Source organism: Rhea americana, unplaced genomic scaffold (assembly GCF_003343005.1).
Source record: "Rhea americana isolate MKP2758 unplaced genomic scaffold, rheAme1 scaffold_10, whole genome shotgun sequence".
Lineage (NCBI taxonomy): Eukaryota > Metazoa > Chordata > Aves > Rheiformes > Rheidae > Rhea > Rhea americana.
Window position 1 is genome coordinate 8,052,192 of NW_028185039.1, and position 18,996 is coordinate 8,071,187.

At 39.0% G+C, this 18,996-nt stretch overlaps 2 protein-coding genes across 2 annotated transcripts; one reads left to right on the top strand and one right to left on the bottom strand.

Moving 5' to 3' along the window:
• Positions 1-2,232: 2,232 nt before the first annotated feature.
• Positions 2,233-12,753, top strand: TVP23A (trans-golgi network vesicle protein 23 homolog A). The gene is given in 6 exon segments (XM_085300705.1): positions 2,233-2,318; positions 3,429-3,551; positions 6,835-6,976; positions 7,858-7,947; positions 10,796-10,922; positions 12,695-12,753. Coding segments are annotated over 6 exon segments (627 nt in total).
• A 319-nt stretch (positions 12,754-13,072) lies between these two features.
• On the bottom strand, positions 13,073-18,990 carry NUBP1 (NUBP iron-sulfur cluster assembly factor 1, cytosolic). Its single transcript, XM_085303269.1, has 8 exons — positions 18,777-18,990; positions 18,434-18,466; positions 17,394-17,484; positions 16,098-16,252; positions 14,831-14,941; positions 14,596-14,698; positions 13,804-13,887; positions 13,073-13,239 (listed from the first exon to the last, which is right to left on the bottom strand). Exons 1-8 carry the CDS (start codon positions 18,879-18,881, stop codon positions 13,187-13,189), a joined length of 735 nt encoding a protein of 244 aa, XP_085159395.1. The 5' UTR covers positions 18,882-18,990; the 3' UTR covers positions 13,073-13,186.
• Positions 18,991-18,996: the final 6 nt, after the last annotated feature.

Below are 18,996 nucleotides of genomic sequence, written 5' to 3' on the forward strand. Positions count from 1 at the left end.
TAGTCTTGTGCAGTTTAAAATAAAGGGCAAGTCTCTGAATTCATGCCAGTACAAATCCTGGGCACTAAGCCAAAGAAAAAGAGAAATCAGCTGACTTGCAGTTAACTGAGTCAATAAAACATCAAATCATTCTTAAAGGAGGTTCTATTTATTGAATGGGAAAGGATTTGATACAGAGAGATACAGAGATCCCTCAGTTACTCATACGAAGTCCACAGCATTGATMATGCTCTAAGCTAGTATTTTGTTCTAGGAAGAGGACTGGTCATGGAACAATGGCAATTAATTGTACAATGAAGCAAATGACTACTTTTAAACTAGTTCATGCTACATGTCTTAGTCAGCAATTAAATGAAATCTTGATTTATTTCATAAATAGTCAAGATTTCCTTGTGTATCAACCTTTCTCCTCGCAAAACTCAGTTTGTAAATTCAGTGCTACTATCTTTAAATATYGTAATGTTGAAGAGTTATTTGAGGACTTGTGCTACCTTTATTATGTTGCTAATCCTTCCACTGTTGAAGTAATTTGCCTTTAAATCAGACCACTGCAAAAGCTGAGAATATGACAGTTTGTTCTGTGAAGTCCTAAAAAACAATGAAAATATCTAATGAGATTTTTCTTGGATGTATTTGTTATAAAATAAGGATTTTTTCCCTCATAATTCCTAAATGAAGAAATTCCTCTAAAACTGCAATCTGTACACCAGTTTTAAATAACCTGGAGAACCAACTTGTCCAATTCCTCTAGAGACCAATGATTCTTTAAAGCAGTTAAATTTGCTTTAAAAGAAAAAAATAATCAATAACCAATACAATGCCTGAAATAATCACACAACATGATGTGACACTAATTACTTTGCAAATATTATTAAATCACTTGCATTGTACAGTGGTAGCCTTCTGTGGGATTAGTTGGTAGAGTTTACAGTAGGAAAGCAGATAACACCTGCAGGGAATCAGTAGAGAAAACACTGGAAGGAAGGAAAATTGAATGAACATTTATGCTGTTCAAAGTTTAAACAAAAACCTAAACACAGGTTCTGCTTCTTTTCCAGCTAAACCAGTTCATTGCTAATCCCCACAGAAGTGAGCACAATGTTATCTGAAAATCAGTGTAACCTTCAGTGTTTTCTTGTGCCTTAGAGCAGAAGTTTAATTTTAGCTCAGATAATAAGTCACATCAGACTTGTTGGCCCAGCCGTATTGAGAGGTGAGAGGGCAGTTGACACAGTAACTGAGATGAACAGTCTCCAGTCAAAAAGAAGCCAGATCTCTATTACTTAATACTTCCATCACTGCACCTTCAGGAGCTGCTTATGAGATGGAAACCGGTTCTGTCTGAGCTGTTGCTAATATGTTGCTAGAAGCAGAAATGCCTGTTGGTATAACAAACTGGATATATGGCAAATTCACATGTGTACAGAACTACTTAATAATTGTATCTCATGATGGTTCTCAAAGAGATGAACTGCATCTTCTTTGGGAGTGGAAGCCTAATTAAATATTTTAATATTGCAGAATATCGTGAGCGATTTACAGACTGGCCATACAGGTTCGTAGCTTAAGTCCTATAGAGTGTATTTACTGACATACAAAATGCTGTTTTAACACTGCCAAAGCCAACATATAACTGCCACCGTATTATTACTCATAAAACACACCTTTTCCCCCTACAATCTATAAGTTAATTGCCAATTCTACTGAAAACAGTATCACCAGTGTTTCTGAAGTATTAGGTATTGCCTTGCTATAAAAATAGGTTTTGCCAACGTTCGCCGCAGTAACTTCTGTTCTTACTCAGAATACATATTCTGTTTTAGCTGGATGTTTCAGAGAAGATCAGTAAGTTATTCTTTCACAGGCTTATTTAATGCTTGCAATTAGTCAGATCTATGAATGCCCAAATGCCAGATCTTCCTTGACCCTTCACTTAACAACTACTCGATTCAAATATTTCCCTCAGTTATTCTGAGCTCCCGATTTGTTACGCGTCCCCTACCTCTGTGCCGAAGCTCAGTTGTCTCATTTCACTCTCCTACTGCTTTAGCTCTGTCCAGTACCGAACCTGCAGTTCAGATAAAAGGAGGTAACTCTTAAAAGTATTTAACTGAAGCACTAAATTTYCTATATTATACTAGCAGTACACCCGGAGCATTAGCACTGTGCTACTCCTCCTCGCTGAAGCGGGTCAGCGCCGCAGCTCACAGGCCATTTCAGAGGCAGGAGGACATGGCCGCCGCGGGGGCCTCGCCCCAACGGCCTCCACAACGGCCTCACCCCAACAGCCGGGCCCCAACGGCCGGGCCGCCAGGGGGGTCTGGCCCCAACGGCCTCGCCCCAACGGCCTCCACAACGGCCTCGCCCCAACGGCCGGGCTGCCAGGGGGGTCTGGCCCCAACGGCCTCGCCCCAACGGCCGGGCCGCCAGGGGGGTCTGGCCCCAACGGCCGGGCCGCCAGGGGGGTCTGGCCCCAACGGCCTCCACAACGGCCGGGCCGCGGGGGCCTCACGCTAACAGCAGGGCTGCGAGGGCTGCCGCCGCCGCCTTTGTGGACCGTGGCGCGTGCACGCACACCGGCCCGCGCACACGCGTTCGCTTCTCCTTCTGCGTCAGGAGATCGTGCTGCAGCAGGGCCCCCCCGGCTGCTTTTCTGTGAGGCACCGGCGCAAAGGACGCGGCAGGCGGAGCTGGCAGCGCCGCGGCCGCTTCGCCCGGCRCGAGGTCCCGGTTGCTGGCACTTGGGTCACCCTGCGCCCTCCTCCCGCCGCCGCCCGGCCCCCCCAGGCAGAGCACCCACAGCCCCGCTCGCCTCCTGCCACCTGGCCGCCCCGGGTCACCGGCCACCCCAGGCAGAGCGCCCGCAGCCCCGCTCGCCTCCCGCCGCCCGGCCGCCCCAGGCAGAGCACCCACGGCCCCGTGCCCCGCTCGCCTCCTGCCGCCCGGCCGCCCCAGGTCACCGGCCCCCCCAGGCAGAGCACCCGCAGCCCCGCTCGCCTCCGCGGAGCCCGGGCGGCAGCAGGCCCCGGCCCCCCGCTTTGTCCAGGGCCTCCTTTCCTCGGCGGCTGCGCCCCTTCTCTTCCCTCCCCTCCCCTCCCGCTCTGCTCCYGCCGGACACCCTGCGTGCCCAGCCCTGCGGCGCTTGGCTCCCCCAGGACGGGGGCTGAGTAACTCACCTCGATTTCAACTTTATCCCGGTTTCAGATGTCCCGAGCTGGGTTGGAGTTTTCCTAGAGGAGAGACCGTGATCTGAGCATTTGTGAGCCTCCRGCACGCAGGCAGGTTATCCGGAGAGTCATTTACCTGGCGGCTACTTTTATAAGGAAGTTATGACAAAAAGGATAACTTACAGTCTTAAGTTTTCTGGCATCACTGTACATTTGATCTCAATTACTTGTAAGCATATGATCAGTTCTCCTTCAATTTAGCCCAACAGACAGCAGAATTCACGCCAGTATTAGGGAGGCTGTTGGAGAGCAGGGGAAGGTGGTCAAGGCAGAAAGCTCGGTGTTCAAAATCAGCCGGARTGCATTTGAACCATCACGCAGCAGGTGAAGAGCAGCGTGCTGAACGCTGCCGTCGCGCTTTTGAGCAGGCACTTGGAATACCTGCCCTCTGGTTCAGTGCTGCACTTCAAGGTTGACCCAGTTTTATTCCTTAATACTGGATGCAATTAACTATGTAAGAGTACATCCCTATCCCAGYAGACATCATCTTTGGGAGCAGAAGCGAGGTTATTTTAATGGTTTGACTGGTAGTCATTCAACCACCAGGCATCAGTTCCACACTGCGTATTTCAGGACATAGTGCTCTATGGAAGCTTAGGTACAGCAGGATAACGGAGAGTCCGAGCAGGCAGGTTGCTGTGCCTTTGCTGAGCAGTGTCGGTGCAGCATTTGTTACCTTCATCCTCTCTCCTGGATTTTATTCTCCTAGATTTATATCCTACATTCAAATCCACTAACAGTTAATGTGTTCTCAAAGTTTGTGCCATATGGTCACAGCATGAAGCCACCGTGCCACCTTCTTTGTCAGTACAAGAACTGTGTTGGTTCGTACTATGATATCTTAATGCCATGGTATTTCTGGAAACAATCTTTCAAAACATTCTGCAAAGTACAGTTGAATTCAATATAAATGCATTCACTTAAGAAAAGCTGTACAGTTTTTTGTTTCAAAATGGATACCTATGTTCTAGCTTAAGACTTTAGCAAACACGGAATTTTGTCTATAGGAGATTATCTGCTTATTAAAAAAAATCTATTTGTTTATTGTTGGATTTGTAAACATCTGACGACTGTGGATTAGGGGAAATACACAACTGTTCTGTTAAATGAGGAAACAGTTTATCTACTGCATTCAGTTAGTTTCAGATTTTTTTTTAAAGCATAAATAAATGGATGGTTTTTGAGGTCAAGAGCGCCCTCCAAAAAGAATGTGAGTTATGATATAGCTACACTTTCCTCCCTTAGGGCAAGAACCTGGGAATCTACGTGCTTTGGCTTGACTAGCTATATCCTTGCCCGGCTTGATACTCTATAACGTGAAAAAAGCACCACACACAAAAACACACCCCCAAAAGTGCTCAGTACTTAATAAATGTAGACCTTTTGCTCATGCCACGTTTTATAAGCAAAAAATCTTCAGAGTTTGAAAACTGAATAGTGTCTAAACAGTAATTCAGCATCCAACTCAAAGAAAAAAAACACCCTAACTTATCCAGAGTTGTACGTGCTCTCACATTTGAAGGGCTGTTACACGTGCATGCAGTGTGCCTTGGTGCTCTTCCCTGTTGTGATCTGCCAATAGCTTTTATTGATACAACGTTATCATTTATGCAAGGTATGTAAGCAGACTCTTGGACTTTCTTCCTGCAATATCATTGAGACTTGAAGTAGCAAGACAGTATCTGCTTTTGACTGTTCAGGATATCCCCTCTGCTCTCCACCCCCTCATCAGGTTATGTAAGAAAAGCTCCTTTCCCTTCAACTGTCACATGTTTAGTTGTAAGTCAGAAGAAGCTTCTGAAAAGTTTGAGGTTAATGTGGGCATGATCAGAAATAAATACAAGCCTCATCTGTGTCATTCTTGCTTTTCCAGTCAAAAGTGTCTACTACTAYAAGCACAATATTTCTGTTACAGAACAGTTAATTACTGCAGAAGTCTGACTTATCTAAATAATTGCTTTAAGTTTTGATTTTCAAATCTGTATTATTAGATGTATTGATCAATGAACTAGAAATTTTTTTTTCTCCTAGGTTGGCAGGCATACAAAAGCTCAAACACCCAGAAATGTAAATTGGTTTGGTGTGCAAAGTGTCAGACATGAAAATGGCATTTAAATAATGTTTTCATATGACAAGAGGTTATACATGGTATCAGACATAAGAATCCAAAATCTGAAACTTCGACAACATAAGAACAAACAGGGCAAAAAGCTCGTACTTTCAGGTATTTATATGCAATGCAACTTGTGAATGAATTCTAATTTACTTTTCATTCTTACTTGAGTTGAACATCTTGAAGATCGATATAATGGCCCACTGCCCATTTTCTATCCAAAATGCTGAACAGATTAGATTTTATAGCAAAGTGGGTTTCAGCTTCACTTGGTCTTATAGTCCATTATTAGATTCTTGTATGGCCTTCCAAAAAACTTTGTCCTGCAAATACCTTACATAATGGTCAATAGTCACTTTGTGACTTGTCTTAATCTAATTTTTTAGGTAGCCTAAGACCAATCTTATTCTTCCTATAAACTTGTCAAGTCTAAGTTTTAATTTTCTTAAATTATCTTCTTTAAGGATCATTAAAGAGCAAAATAGGTTTGCCAAGGCCATACTGCCATTAATTGGATAAAGAGGTAGAGGGGATTATGAGACAATTACTGACTTACAAAAAAMCCCCCCTAATTTATTCAGAAAGTGAGTTTTATTCACTCAATATAGTTTGCAGGAAAAAGTTGCTTAAGTGGAATAGCTTCTGGTTAATTGTCATTTTAGACTAATTAGGATGTACACAACTCCAAGGATAAAGTCTTGTACTATTGTGTTACACTGAAAATTTAACCCTGGGCTGCATTCTCCAAATCCCCCATTCCTACCGTATAGGCCACTTTTATGTTCAGTATAGTTACTTCTTCCACTGAAATTCCTCTTTATTTTTGTWACAAAGTTTAGTTTGAAGTGACTGAGACATTTCACCAGATCAGCAAAAGAAGTGTTGGGTGGACTTAATGAACAGTGATTCACCAGAACTGTTAGCTTCCCAAATTCAGCTCCYGGAAAAGGGAGAAGTGGTCACAAAGCTAACCATTCAATGCAATGACTGAAAGTCTTATACTCAAGAAATCTATCTATATACGTATAACTTTTCTTTTCCCCCCCCTCTTAATTTCAGAGTTCCTGTTCCTCTTTTCAAAACAATTCTGAAAGGCATAAGATGTCTCACTTCTTTTGTGCTTTGCTATGCTGATTTTTTTCACGAGGCAATGAKGAGTTTGGAGTAGAAATGATAAATACAACCACTCCTTCATGCAGTAGCAAAGAAACTGATGAAAAAAGAATCTAGATTTTGTTCTACCTGTGAGAAGGTTTTAACCTGAGCAGCACAATCCTTTCTTTAAGCCTTAGACCGGAGGCTGGCTATTGGAAATATAGCTTTGACAATCAAGATACAGACCAGCACGAGAAGTAACAGCTGCTACAAACTGAGATATCGTTATGTACCAGAAATACTTGTGATATTTCATAAGCTTTATGCTACGTTATTAGCAAATACCATAGCATTCCTTCTTGTCCCGTAACTTCCCAAGTGCTCTGCATTGTTTTTTAGGCATCCACTGGCCACCTTTTTCCATCTGTTTTTCCAATGGAGTGCTGTCGTTACCTACTGGTTCTGTGACTGGTTCAGCAACAGCTTTGTTGCCTGTTTTGTCACTGTTCTTCTTCTACCCTTTGACTTTTGGTCAGTGAAGGTAAGATGACTCTGAACAGTAATTACCTTCGCAAATATTTTTTTGTGCCGTTGAATAAAAAGGGAAGACATTCTGAAAAAAGTGGTAAAAGCCTTGTGATCTGTTAATTTCTAAAAACACATCAAGCCCCATTGTAATGGAAAAACACTTAGACATCTTAGTTACTGCGTTGGTTACACAACAGAGTGAGAAAGTTACCTTGTCTTAGGGAGATCTGTCTGCACATTTTTCCCTCTTAAAAGAAATAAACAAGTACTAGCCTTTAGTAATGGATTCCGGAGGAGTCTGAAGCTGCAAAATGGTGCCTTACACCAGCGTGCAGGAGCTGCAAAATGCTTCCAGGAGCACAGCCCTGGTGCTGGCGCCACGAGCGGGCAGGTGGGTCCAGCCTGCACAGAATCAGGGCGCTGTAGTCCTGGAGATGTGAGGCACTGGTGTGTTCCCCAAAATGCTAGTGTTTACCCAGCTGCAGAAACATTTTCTTAATTCGTTTGTTTGATTCCATGCAGTTCACTTGCTCATAATTAATTTTCTGTTAATTCAATGTGTTTCTGTTCACTTCTCTTACTGAGAGAATTGGTTTACCAGAGGATTTTCCTAGTAACTGACTTCGGAAAAGTACGTCCTATAATTTCCCATCTAAATCAATGTTGTTTTGCCAATTGTCATGTTAGACCAGGAGAACAGGCCTCTGAATTTCTGTTAACTTATCCATCCTTGATGACTGTTGTGTTCAAATTGGCACAGCTTATAAAGCTCATTTAGCATTTGATAAAAAAAAAAAAGTGATTTTTCAGATATGTTTGCCATTTTTCTTAAAATGTTAGTGTGACAAGTGAATTATGCAACTGATTAATGCAAATAATTGTTTCTCTCACTAGAACGTGACAGGCAGACTCTTGGTTGGTTTACATTGGTGGAGTCAGATTGATGAAGATGGAAAAAGCCACTAGGTGTTTGAAGCAAAAAGAGTAAGTAGGCACAGGGTCAACCTGATACTCAAAGTAAGTGAGCTCTAGAGCACTTTTCTAACCATTACTTTTATCCAGCAGCTATGAATGATAAAGTATTCAAAACAAAATAAAAAGAACTGTAAGCACACAGGATTTGTGACATCCTGGAGTTCTTTAGTGCAAAAGATGTCTGATAACATTTTATCAACAGAATAAGAGTGTGTTACTACAGTTTCAAGACACTTCTGTAGTTCTGCTATTTTGTTTCCTAGGGAGAACATCTTGTGACAAAAGCATCGTCCCATAGTTAATTCCAACACAGTGCTCTCCCCAGGAAAAAAAAAACTGTGTTGAAAATAAGATCGAATAATTCAAATTTAGTTAAAAAAAAAAAAAAAAAAAAAAGAAGTACTCCGTTCATTCCTGCTCATGGACTATGCTGGCAAGCGGAATCTGTATCGTGGGGCGTGCTCACCCTGCGAGCACTCCTCCAGGAACCCCGGAGCCAGCCTCTGGCACTGCTGCTAGCTGGGGATAAGATCGTGCCTTTCGCTTTCGTTTGCTGAGCGTATTCCGGGAAGAGCTTGGCAAAACAGCCCTGCAAGAGCTGTTCCCCACCACGCCACGCGGGTTTCATGCGGATCCRGCTGCACACACAACCTAGTGTTGAGGCAACCAGAAAAAGCTCTGAAGGGCAGGCCTGGAGTGCCCTCTGGCAGCCCAGGGGCTCTGGGCAGCGAGAAGGTCGCCAGGCACGAACAGCGCATGCGGGTAGAGCGCAGCCAAGCGCTCTTAGGAGCGTAACAAGTAGTGTCTTCCTGTAACCTAACCGACATCTAAAAGGAGAACATAGGACAGTCTGCATGAAAGTAAAGAAACTAAAAGACCTCCAGAGTTTCTTAGTCCTGTTGAGACACTAASCAAGAGCTTTCATAGCATCTAAAGCAATGTTACCCACAAAGTGGCCTCAATCTCAAAATTAMCATAAAACAAGCAAGGGTATTGCCTAGTTCATGTATTGCAGTTTGTTACTTCTAGCCTAGAAGCCCAGAGCTAACCTATCTGTATGGACTTAAGCTTTCAAGAAATTCTGGCAAAATAGTAGCTTGATTAACATGAGAATCATAATATCATGAGAAAGAATATATAATTAGGATGGATTACGTTTTTGTCATGGATTATCCATGAGATATACTCCATCACAGCAAGAGCCAAGTCTCTTAGTTTTCCAATGTCCAGTGTTCCTCACCTCCCTTGTCAATCCTCTGACCTTTCCAGACCYCTTTAAAATTTCCAAATCACTCACCAGTAGTAAGTTGCTGATTCCTGGTCTCCTGCTGCAGTGACAGAGCTTCCTCTAAAAATCCTATTTTCTTCTGAGGATTGCTGGAAGAACAGTAATTCTTACTTTTGCATTCCAAGCACCATAACTCTCCTCTCCCTCTTTCCTCAAAACAGCCACAGGCTTTTGTAATCTCACTCATCAAGTTAACTAGGTCTTTCAGGTRCAGAGTTTTCAGATTTACTGACTTATTTCCCCTCTAAATAGTTATCACTAATGCAAAGTCACTGCTGAGTAATTTGTAAGTAATTCTGGATAAAGGAGAGTAAACCCACTGGGAACATTTTTTTTTTCTCTAACTATGAAGGCATAGAATCACATTACTATTCTCTGGATCTCTGTAGAGTCACTGGTTTAGGGGATATGTGAAAAAAATTAAAGAGCTTTTAATTAATGGATCTTGTTTGGCAAAATAGAGTTACTTAAGCATGTTTACAAGTTGAATACAATAGTCTGTCTAATATGGGATGGATGGATGGACAAATCTCTGATCTAGGAAAGATCAGAACCTTCTGAATAATTCTCTTTCCTTAGTTTCTCTGAAGCGTTAGGAACTAACAATAATCCTTTCACTGTAGATAAAGACACATTAGTTGTGTTGACCAGAAGAAATCATCAGCCAGGGCTTTTTGCAACCTGCCTTGAGGCTTTTGCTTTTCCTGAAGTGCACAAATAGAGCACCTYGCATAACGATGCCTGCTTCAAAGACGTGCTGGCAGTTGTCATGATGTCCAATACTACTGTGACAGAGTAGGCATTTTTGAAACCATGTTTCTTAAATTATGGAGTATCAATGGACCTCATAAACAAAACTGAAGTACTAGCTACCAATACAAAACAAGATTCACATTAARAGAAGACACTATAGTTTTAGAGAAAGGTATGGAAATGGGCACTGGTATGAGAATTTCTTTGTCCGAGTTGAAACCAGCTGATAAATCCTATGGAAATCATTAAAGTTTCCTTGTTAGCTCTTGGAATAGATGTGCCTTGCAATTTCCACATTAGCCACTAGCTGTTTGGTTAYAGGACTGAATTTTTCTTAACACGTCTGCTCTGTGAACAGGACACGTGCTGTGAATCTGTTTTACAAACCTTAATACTTAAACCAACGTCTTCTGTTTCACACTTTCTTGAGGCCTTGATAGTGTCAGCCTAATGTTGTCAAAGCTAAGTTAGCTTTTCTGTAGTTTCATTACTAGTGTAGCAGAACTTTTGATTTGTAAGTCAAAGTACTATTAATCCATAGTGTTAGGGGCAACTGAGATTGACAACACGAATAAAACATCTGACTTAAATATGAACAGAAACCAGAACATTTTGAAAATTTTGTCATGTACAGTAGGGCAGCAGGCAGAGAACTTGGCATCAGCTATTTTTCCTATTATTGAATTCTGCACCTGTGCACACCAAGTGGAATTAGGTGAAGAAATGATTTTGTCCATTCCTTCTCTGCTGATTCCTTTTGTTATTTATCRTTGATTTTGTCTTTCTGACTACAAGCTTCAATAATTTTCTTTTTAGGTACCTACCATAGCTGCCTCACCTGAAGTTGAAGCTCAAATCTTTTGGCTTGGTCTCATTATCTGTCCAGTTCTGTGGACACTGTTTTTCTTTAGCACCTTGTTTTCCTTGAAGCTGAAAAGGCTGGTAAGTCTTTGGTACAGAATATGAACAACAGATGACAGTAGAGGTAGGCAGAGAAGAAACCCTGATTTGTTAATTCTGTAACAATCTTTGCAACAAAATCTCCAWTATTGAAACAACTCATAGCTTCAAGTCATAAAGAATTTTCTGCAGTCAAACCCAACACTCTGGAATCAATTTATAATTTTTAGCCCCACTTCTTCCAGGTTATCAAATATCAACTTTTTCATCTAACTCAAGTAGAACATCTTAACTTTCGGCAAAATTGCAGCTGCATTTTTAACTGTAACAACTTACTTACTTTCCCCCAACTTCTTTATTTCAGTCAAAGGACACCACCTGATAGAGGGCAAAAAAAATAAATCAGCACTGCTAGTTTTCAGGTTTTCACATCTCCTTGGGATTTAATGTTATTTGCTCTTACTACAGAAATAAGGATTTTAGATACCATTCCCTTTTGAAAGAACCAGTATTACAGTACTTAAAAATCTTGTTAAATTCAGTTATAATTACTATCTAGCTACTGTATTTATAAACTATTTACTTTGTGAAGGAAAAGAAAATCATTATACTTATTTGCAAATAGTAAAAGAGGAAATTTACATCACAGACTGCATTATACTAAGGTGTTTTTTGTCTCTGAAGTCTTCATGTTTTCCCTTGTAAACTATTCTAACACTTGAATAATTGCTATTCATTTTGTCAAATTACCTATTGTGCTTAAAAGTTAGATCAGAATCCTGTAGGTACAATGTCTTCAAAAATTTTGGAAAGATCAAAAGCAAGTGTCTTGCACACATGTTGCGATGTAACTCATAATCTCCAAGATTACATTTTATTACTAAATGAAACAGGAAATTCAGATACATTTAAGAATCAATTGCAAATTTGTGATTGCTTTTTAGTGCCCAGAACAGCATAGTTAAACAAACAGTAGTTGCCAGTTAAACCAGTTTCTCCACAGAGAAACTACCTTTCTTTTTGTAAACCAGAGATTGTTTGCTAGACTGAGAGCTGTTTGACAAAGGGAGCTCTGAAGAGAAGGGTCTTCCAGGTCTTACTGTCAACTAACAGTGACTGTAAAAGGTGAGGGTTACACAGAGGAAAATTTGATAGCTTCCAGGGTAGTGTTGCTGAGACTAGTTTTGTCATATCTATGAAAAACACTAAGAAAAAATCTTATTTTTTAAATTGTTTGTCAGTTAGTTGGATAAATGGATTTTGTCTACTGCTACGCCTATAGTAYCTAATAAAATAGGTACTAAATTAGGTACTACCAATAGTACCTAATAAAATAGCCTAATTATTTCCAGGGCCACTTAATGCTATGTATTTGTTCACATCTACTGATATTCTCTGTAAATCTGCAAGTTACAGGATCTTATTGTATATAAAGGCAGTTGTTGGCAAACGAGCCCATAGGCTTGCTCTATATCCAGACGTGAGTTTTCAGATATAAATCAGGCTTAGTGTAAGTAGAATGATATAGAGTCAAAGATAGCCTTTTTGAATGATTTTAGGACAGTAATGAATTCTTTCATGATGCAGAATAACCTTAACTGGAGAAAAAAATTGTATCACTGTTTAGATAAAGAGAGAGCTATTTTGTAGAAAGGGACTTGTGTTTATGAGTAGTGTGACTGGACTGCTCAGTAATTCTCATATATAGCTGAAGGAACAATCCATTCTTATGGCATTTATATGTGTGTGCGTATGTATGTTCAGTTTATATATGGCACTTTATTTGTCCTAGCTAAACTTTTGTTTGTCCACATACTCTTGTGATAGCTGGGATCTTCCTTCAGACTACTAATTTTGTATGGATACATCAATAATGTTAGTGCAGAATTCAGGAAGAAAATCCTACCACTGATTTAGCGATTCAGTTAAGTATATATACATGTAAATTAGCCGTATTACATATAATGCCYCAGTATCAGTGAAATGTATTTCATATTCAAATTCCTGAATAAAATCTTGTATATATGTATCTTCAGAAGCCAACTTCATATTCAGTATTACTACCATGACACTGGACGCAGAGTGCATCTTTAACACAGATAAAAGCTCAGTTTTTAACATTCCAGCAAGCTTTCTGACCACCTGAGAACTACAAGAATCTTAAAAGTATTACAGAAAACTAAGGCAAGGACATTAATATTACAAATTTATTTGCAATATACAAAATGATACAGTCTTTCTATTAGTTCAAAACATAAGTTACATTTCTATAATTAATGTGAACTACATTTTTATTCCRTTCATTGATTAGATAATCTTTTCTTCTTGAATATGCTGTAGATCACAGTATTCCTGAATCCCTGCAAAGTCAGGGGAAAACAAAATTAAATAAAGCAGTATTTCAGTCAAACATCATGGGTTATTGCTGCATCAGTCTGTCCCCTATCAGCACAAGTATCACAAGTTTGGTCTTTATCGTGGCCAGAATGGTTTGAGAAATTTCCCAGCTGTTTGCATTTTAAAACCTGCATATCATCTGCTCCTTAGGTACTTTTTGTATGTTTTTTGTGTCATTACTATCAGAAGTAGGGGCAATAATTAGTCAATTATATTTATTTATAGTGAACTCCCCGCCATAGACCTCCACAAGAATCTTAGAAATCTTCTGTGAAAGCAAAGATACCCATATCTTTTCCAAAAATAGATAATTTAAGCCAAACACTGAAACTAAGCAATAACTGACTCCCAAAACCAAGTAAATATGGTAGTTCCATATGTTAGTTTCATAATTGCTATGCACATGTTCTGCAGTGTGCACAGCATTATTAGTGGCAGAATAAAATAATTCTGTTTAGCACCATCACACGTTGTAGACGGTAAGTACTCAGAACTGTTCACACAGTGAACAGTTCACACAGACTTACTTTGAATGATACTTTTGTAAGATGATGTAGCTGGAGACTCGGGTACTTCCGACAAGAAAGACTGGCCTTTATCACAGCTTTTTCCTTGAAGGACAAAGAAAAACTTTATAAAAGCAAAGCAACAAGACAGATGAGCTCCTCTTGATTTTACTTTTATCCCAGCTGTACCATTCCAAACAGACACTTGCTTCTAGACTCCTTAAGAATTTCTTCCATTGGTAATATAATTGGAGCTAGCTTTCCAAAGAAATTACTCGTAGCAAAAACTTCCATTTTTTTCCCAAAGTACTGATCTGTTCCTTGACAACATTAAATAAAGTATTAATTGGTAATAGCTTGGTTCTTTTCCCCCTAGCTAGCCCATTATCCACAAGAGAATTTGGGCAGTGCCAGTAACTAACCTGGTAAAGTGAAAGTGCTAGTTTTAAAGCTTAATGTTTCCAAGATGTTATTCCAGCAGTGCTATAATTTTATTCTGTGTGTTTTTAGCTGATCATACCAAAAAGATACGATGTACTTAGAACATGATTATATAGCTGATGAGCCAAGATTAAGTATCAGCTTAAGGAAATTACCACTTTTTTCACACCAAGCCCCGTCATAGGTCCAGTAACTTAATTCAAAAGAATGTTCTGTGTAAAAGTGCATATTTACCCAAGAGAAAATGGTTAATATTCTAATTTATCAGTGCCCGAGTCAGGGTTTTCCAGTAATGACATTAGTAAGAGCACTGTAACTAAGAGCACAATAGGTGCAACTTGTTTCAAACATAGTGCAGTACAGTAACATTACCTATTTGAGGATCTAAAGGCACTTTACCCAGGAGGGAAATACTTAAGTTCTGGCACATCTTCTCTGCACCTCCAGTAGTTGGGGGAAAGATCTGAGATTCATTCTGTGACAACACAAAAAACAGAGTTAGCAAAACACAACAATTTTGAGAACAACGCATTTTAGAAGCAATGTTTTATATACAGAGAACATCATGATAAAAAAAAAAAAATCTTCAAGATCCAAATTGCCTTACCTTACACTTTGGACATATAAAGCCACTCATATTTTCAACAACGCCTATGATAGGCAATTTCACTTTATGACAGAAGTTGATCTCCTTCCGAACATCCTGAAGTGATACTTCCTATAAATAAGAGAAAATGGTGTTATTTTGATAGTCCATAAGGAAAACCTATTAAAATATATTCTTAGAGCTATTTTAAAGAAAGTTTATAATGAATTATTGCTATCTTTGTATTCTGAAAAACAAACTTGTTAGGTACTCCACCAATAAATTATGACTAGCAATGAACAAAAAAACAGTTATAATCCTCTGCTGAATGTGGGTCTATTTTGAAATCTGACTTAATTCTTGTAGCGATTCAGCCATATTGTTTTATCCCTTACATTCATCTTGCATCTTTAAATGGAGCTTTCTACATTCTCAGTTCACAGAAAAACCCTTAGCATTCTCCACAGAGCAGAGAAAGACAAGAACCATCAGGCTTACATTTGCTATTTCTTTCCAAATTAATATTTGGAATAGCTTACCATTCCCTCATATTTTTCTCATACATTCCTGACCTCATTTAGTTCCCCTGTTTGCTCCTCCTTCGCTCATCACCTATCTTGTATTACCCTTACCACTTCACTTTCTTTACATTTTTTTCTTTCATCTGTTCTTGGAAATACTAAGCATCTTCTGCTAGTTTCATCTCTCCTGCACATTTCCAAACCAAGCATTAAATCTTATGCTTGAATTTGACAAATTTTAAATTTCAGTTGCACAGGTGCTGACTTTTCATAAAATACACAAAGTTGTCTACTGTCCATCTGCAAGTCTGAAGCTGTCTCCTGTCTGAACAATTTATGCAAGAGACTACTATTGTACAGTCTTGAGGCAACAAGCTATTTTATGTGCTGTCAAACAGCGTACCTCTTATCAGTTAAATCCAAAGCTTTACTAACTTCTAAACATTTAAACATTTGTGATTAAATAATAAATTTGCAGTAATGCCAACTGTAAACTTGAAGAGAAAGTGAAATTTTCTTCATTTAACTTCATGAAAACTTTTGACTGTGAACCGTTCAGTGGTTTGCAGGCTGTAACTGACCCACTTAGATCCTTTACTCTACTGAGACATCCAACTAACAGGYAAACCAGCCATCTGTAGGCACAAAACAAGTTAGTCAATTTACTTAGAATCTKTACTGTTATTTCTCTGAAGTCAGAGATGCTAAACCAAGGATTTGCTTTAACTGCCATGATGCTTATGTCTACGAAAATGAAATTCCCTTACCTGAGGGGTGGTGATTATAACAGCACCGTCTATGTGTGCTGCACTGAGATACTGCACAATCGATAAATGTTCATCTGAGGTACCCGGAGGTGTATCTATAATAAGATAGTCGATTTCACCCCAGTCCACATCACGAAGAAATTGCTTGATCAATCCTAACAGAAAACATAAGAATATAAAACAGGAAAAAATACACACMCAGACACACCCAGACACACACACACCTGAAATTTTAAAGTCTAGGTACAGTTTCTTCTGACTACTATCAATTTAAGTACAAAAACACTTATTTTGTCAAGTCTTAAAAAATATACAGTATTTGACCTATTGTGTCTACTATTCAAAAAGATTGGAAGGAATATTGACAAAGCATTCTCTAATGAAAGTTAATCTTGAGCTAGAATGCAACCAGCAACTCTATAACTTGGTGTGTGGTTCTATAATGAAAATACGGTAACTATTTACTCAAACATCTGCTCTGTCAAATTTGTGTGGGAAGGGAAAACATTTTACTACCATTGCAGATTCAGCACAAATGACTAGAAATAAATTCTAGCTCATAACACCATTCAACAGTTGATTCCACTATTTCTAGTTTGTTACAGTTTWTTAGTTACCTTTATGTCCAGTGTGAAAACAAAATGCTTGAAGCTACAGTTTTGTTTACAGAATTATATAGTGCTGAACATAGGACGAGTATTACCAAAAACTCCCACTTTAAGATTTAAGTACAAATTGCACTAATAAAAAATAAAGCATATGCATACCTGGATTTCTGAACTTTTTATTTTAATTGTAGTCTGGTAAATGAAATGTGTTCTCTAAGAGGAAAATTTTTTATTTTTATTATGGTTTTTTATTAGTGCAATTTGACTAAATTTAAGCACATTTTATTCCAGTTTTCCTCTGCTTTTACTCTGCAGTAAAACATTTTACAGTTGCTTCAACAATTAGGTATCTTCTGTTCCCACAGATTACTGTTTTAAAAGTGGAAAAAACAATATGAAGTGGGACTTAAAAAAAGTGCTTTATTCCTTTTTCAGAACTAAAATCAGTCTTTGTTACCACAGTTTTAGAGTGACTGAAGCCCTTATTTTCTCTAGTTGAACATATGCATTTGATGAAATTAAAAGGTTCTGCAAATTGCAAAGCTAAAGCATTAACCTCTGGTATAACTGGACTACTTTTCCAGTTTTTCCTACTGCTTACTATATGAGGTTTACATTATTAATTAAACTCAGCTGATATTTCGCCTTTAAAGCAGATCAATTATTGATGAAAACATTAGAWATATACCATTTTTTTTTGGTCCTCTCCAGATGACAGCATCATCAGGACTACTGAGCAGGAACCCCACTGACATAACACCCAAGTTTTCTTCAACATACTAACAGAGAAGTAGTAGAACATTAAAAAAATCAATTCTAAACAAATAGTTTTCACTGAAAGAGTAATTTCAGTAGGGGAATAAAAAAAATGACATTTGGAAAATTAAGGCACATAGCCTTATTCTTCCCCTTTATCAAAGGAAATTAAAGGCTACACAGGTTCCTGTGCAACACTTAGTAATCTAAAGACAGTCATCTTGCTAAYAGAAGATTGGACTTGTCAGTTATCTGATAGCTGAAGGCAATTAAAAAAAAAAAAAAGAAGAGAAACTAATACCCCATCACCACTTGGGACTTCATATGCTTACTCTGGTACGCTGGAGCATGTGACAAAATAACTCATCTAACTATATTCATGGAATGACAAAGAATTATTTGTGGTAAGATTAGCAGTGGCTTGTGGAATCATTGGAGGCAACACAAGGCTAAAAACAGTCTTCCCTCCCAGCATCAGGTCTGTCTGTCTGTCTGTCTCTCTCCTTTTTTTATAAAAAAAGAYAGATTATCTTTACCATGTATCCCGCTAACAGCAAAAGCACCTGACATTTTCCTCATGTTTTCTGAAGGGTAACAAATTTTTCTTTTGCCTAATTGTGTTTAAGATGCCATCTTCCTGTCTGGCATTGAAAGGGTAACATACCGCACCGCTTGCATGACAACCAAAAGTAATGAAATCAAATAACCAGTATTTATTGCCCATATTAACATGGTATAGTAAAGAAGCAATACAAAAGAGAATATATTTACAATGATAAAACTATATTGGAAATACAGCATTATTATTACCAACAAAAATAACTTAAAACTCTGATTTATATGGCCTGTAGGCAGATTTCATAGAATTTGGATATTTGTGTCACTGGATTAAAAAAAATGACACCCTCACCCTCCCCTTACAAACAGTCTCCAACCCATAAACTACTTTTTGCAACAGTTAAATTGACTCACCACTGGAGACCATCCAGAACCACTCTGATGAACCTGAATATTGAAGCAATATGTGAAATAAAATCAGAAATAAATACAGAAATTATGTAACACATGAACAATGCAAGTCAAAACTGATGAAGATCTATGCTATACATGCAATACTGCTGGCTCTATCAGAACAGTTGAACAGAAAAGTACAGAGTGAAACCTGTGTAAGAGTTTCAAATAGCATTTTTTAAATAGTTTTATAACATACTAGCCTACCACTAGCTGCTCACTTGGTAGTCTGCAGAACTAGTGATCCTGAAAATAAAYAGATCTTTTGTACTAAGTCACCGCTGTAAAAGCTACAGAAATATACCTGTTCTCCTTCCAGACCCATCATTTTAGGGATYGACGGCCCACAAATATCTATGTCCAGCAGAGCAACCTGCAAGAAGAGAGACCACTGGAAGTGCCTTTGCATAGGGCTGTTTGCAAAGACCAGATCATTCAACGAAGACAATAAAATGCACTTAGCAATGGAAGCAGTTTAAGCGCTTAACGAGACGGGGCATGGGCTGAGCGGCGCGGCCCCGGCC